This window comes from Dasypus novemcinctus, chromosome 10, assembly GCF_030445035.2.
Source record: "Dasypus novemcinctus isolate mDasNov1 chromosome 10, mDasNov1.1.hap2, whole genome shotgun sequence".
In the NCBI taxonomy this organism is placed as follows: domain Eukaryota; kingdom Metazoa; phylum Chordata; class Mammalia; order Cingulata; family Dasypodidae; genus Dasypus; species Dasypus novemcinctus.
This window is the reverse complement of record NC_080682.1, coordinates 28028261-28031729: the sequence shown is the minus strand read 5'-3', so window position 1 is coordinate 28031729 and position 3469 is coordinate 28028261. Positions and strand designations below refer to the sequence as shown.

The 3469-nt window shown below is 31.8% G+C and overlaps 1 protein-coding gene across 1 annotated transcript; it reads left to right on the top strand.

The window, feature by feature from the left end:
- The first annotated feature begins 1944 nt into the window (after positions 1 to 1944).
- On the top strand, positions 1945 to 2895 carry LOC101440810 (olfactory receptor 8H1-like). Its single transcript, XM_004484842.2, has one exon. The coding sequence runs from the start codon at positions 1945 to 1947 to the stop codon at positions 2893 to 2895; it is 951 nt and encodes a 316-aa protein (XP_004484899.2).
- Positions 2896 to 3469: the final 574 nt, after the last annotated feature.

Here is a 3469-nt window from a genome sequence, read left to right as displayed (position 1 = left end):
TAAACACCAATAAATTAAAATAATAACACAAATTGCACAAAAGCGTATGGTGTCTAAATACATTGCATTTGCTGTAGCAATTAATTAGTTGACACACCCAAACCTGAGTGGAGAAACACCTTCAAATTTCCTTGGATGCCTCAAAACTGGCTGTTAATAAGCTGGTTCACACTCCTGGAAAGAAGGCAGTTATGCTGCAACAGTAAGGCAAAATACATGAAATTGTGGATTCTACAAATGTTTATTGTAACAGAGGTCAAGGTGTATGTATTAAAAATATTTAATAATATCAGGAAATTACTGACAATTCAGCAAGATAGAATTATATAAAGGCATTTAAGTATAAATATAAGTAAGCTGTATATGCATAAAATACTTGGAGGCAAATGCATCTAAAATGTAACAATATTTATGAAAGATTTTTTCTTTCATTTATTTGTGTAGTAATAGTTATAAAATGAACGATGAACAATAATTAATCCAGTGATGGTCTCATTGGGCAAAATGTGTTATTCCATTCTTAGTGGTTAATGATCTGGCCTTTCAGCCACAGAGCAATTAAATATTCTGTAGAAATGACCTCTTTTAACCCAGTCATAAACTAGAGGATCACAAGAGAATACCAGAAATGCTACTCAACATTATGTAACTTCTAAAGTGAAGGCAATTCTCTGTTACAAACCTCAAATGGATGCCTTAGTCCTTGAACCTTTATCCTTGACATGATGCCAAGCAATCTTCCCTGGAATTGGTCCCAGAGATTACCAAATATTGCATTATCAGCAATCGTCAATATAAGAGTCGCCCTGGCAATATCAGGATGAAAGGCAAGGGATACACTGCTCTGCTTGTTTTCACAGTAGCTTGGGAAACAATTCCCAGGTAAACTTTCTATTTCTATTTGAGCAAGACCTGACTCTTGCTCTCATTCTCTCTATAGATATATGCATAAAAATTAAACATTAGTTATCCCAAAGAAAAGAAATATGTCACAAAAACCTTAAATATTCTACCTGAGAGAAAAATTTTCAGATGACAAAGTTCTAGACATAATGCTGAAGGAATTTTTCACCAATTTTGAGTCATGGTAAGTATTTCTGTCAAATTTAGAACATTTTAATTTACCTAAAAAAATGGAATATTATGAAAATATTATGCACAAGCCTTTAAATATCATCTAGGGATTACCTAATTAATGACAGGATTTCTAGAAATGTAAATATAGTATTTATGGAATTAAAATCAGAGTCATCAAGCAATGAACATATAATGAAAATAAAATATTTGGAAGGAGTTTACAAATTTGTTAAAAAAATCTGTCTTCTGAAAATTAGTAGTATAGCGTGCTCTGTAATGTAAATGCACCTAAGGTTTAATTTCTGATGTGTCATTTGTACTAAATAATATTGGCAATCACAGAAGAGTAAATAATGAATTAAAAATCTATATCATTGTTTATTACATAAATAGATTTTTATTTTCCTGAAATTAAATACAAAGGGGAACATAGTATTTTGATCATTATCTCTGGACTCAAATCAATTCTGGTAGAATTGCCTTAAAATAAATTAATGATTTGTCTCTGGAAAGTTACTTAAAGTTATATGCCATATGTCTCATCTAAAAAATGTGTAAAATACTAATACCTATGATATAATATTTTAATATTAATAAGTATTTTACCTTAGGTAATATTGCTAAAAGTATTGAATCATTCTATTATGCATATATATGAATTTCCATTATGAAGTATCCAAAGTTGATTTATACCAGATTTACATCGACAAACTTACATTTTTTTCAGTCATATTTTGAAAATTATGCTTTAAGTTTCTAAAATCACTAAACTATTTTAAACTCCAGGTGTTTAGATTTATAAAAGCTTTGTTTGAAGTCATTCATGTTAAGTTTCACATTTAATTTCTTAATAGTTTACAATAGTTGATGGCTATGGAAAGTAGGAATTACACAAATGGACCTGATTTCATTCTACTTGGATTGACAGAATCTGAAGAGATCCCGCAATTCCTCTTTATATTATTTCTCCTGATATACTTGATTACTATGCTGGGGAATGCAGGTATGATATTGCTCATTCGCCTGGATCACCAGCTTCACACACCCATGTATTTTTTCCTCAGTCACCTTTCATTCCTTGACCTCAGTTACTCAACAGTAATCATACCTAACACTTTAGAGAACTTACTGACTTCCAACAAATATATTTCATTCAGTGACTGCTTTACCCAGATGTTTTTCTTTGTCTTCTTGGTTGTCACTGAGTTTTTCTTTCTCTCTTCCATGGCCTATGACCGCTATGTAGCTATCTGTAATCCTCTGCACTACCACGTTGTTATGTCCAGGCGACTCTGCTATGCCTTTATCACTGTGTCCTATATGATTGGCTTTAGTCAATCATTAGCTATTGTTCTTTGCATCAGCAGTTTGCATTTCTGTAAATCCCATGTAGTCTATCACTTTTTCTGTGACACAACCCCAGTTTTAGCCCTGTCCTGCACTGACACTCGTGGTACTGAAATCATGATAATCATTCTTGCTTTTATAAACATAATGGGGTCTCTTAGCACAATCACTGTTTCCTATGTGTCCATTCTGTCTAATATCCTAAAAATGAATTCCACTTCAGGAAAGCGCAAAGCCTTCTCTACTTGTGCCTCCCACCTCGTGGGAGTAACCATCTTTTACAGCACCATGATTTTTACTTATTTAAAACCAAAGAATTCCTACTCCTTGGGAAGGGATCAAGTGGCCTCTGTGTTTTATACTATGGTAATCCCCATGCTGAATCCACTCATTTATAGTCTTAGAAACAAAGAAGTGAAAAATGCTCTTATTAGAGTTATGCAGAAGAGAGAGAACTCCAGGCAATTTTAGTGACAGGGATGCCGAACATTAAAGTGCATTTTTTCTTTCTTTCCTATTTGGATATTTATTCTTTAAACAAGGTAGCATCATTTAATTAGTTTGAATTTCTGTTGAGTCTTCCTCTATTTGACCACATATGATCTGGAACATTTCAAAAATATCTTTTTATCTTTACAAAGTAATTGGAAACCAAGAGATATGTGTTAAACTTTTAGATTAAATATATGTGTGTTTAAGGTCAATCACGTGCAACAACAAGAACACAACAAAAATGTAGTGTTTCCTATCAAATTTTATCATAAAAATCCCCATCAATATTCTGAATTCAGAGAATTTTCTTAAGAAAAGCGCTGTCATTATTCATTTATTTTCTAGAGAAAAATGTAGCAATCTTTCAGAGTGCTGCTTTTGACTGAAAATCCATAATTTAGATTCCAAATCTTCCACATTTTTACCTATATATCTCTTTGTAAGTCGAAGTATAAGAATATTATTTACAACTGTACAAGAAAAAAATTCTAGATACATACAGTTACCTTAAAAATTAAAACATGCTATGAATTAATGTTATACTAATAAATTT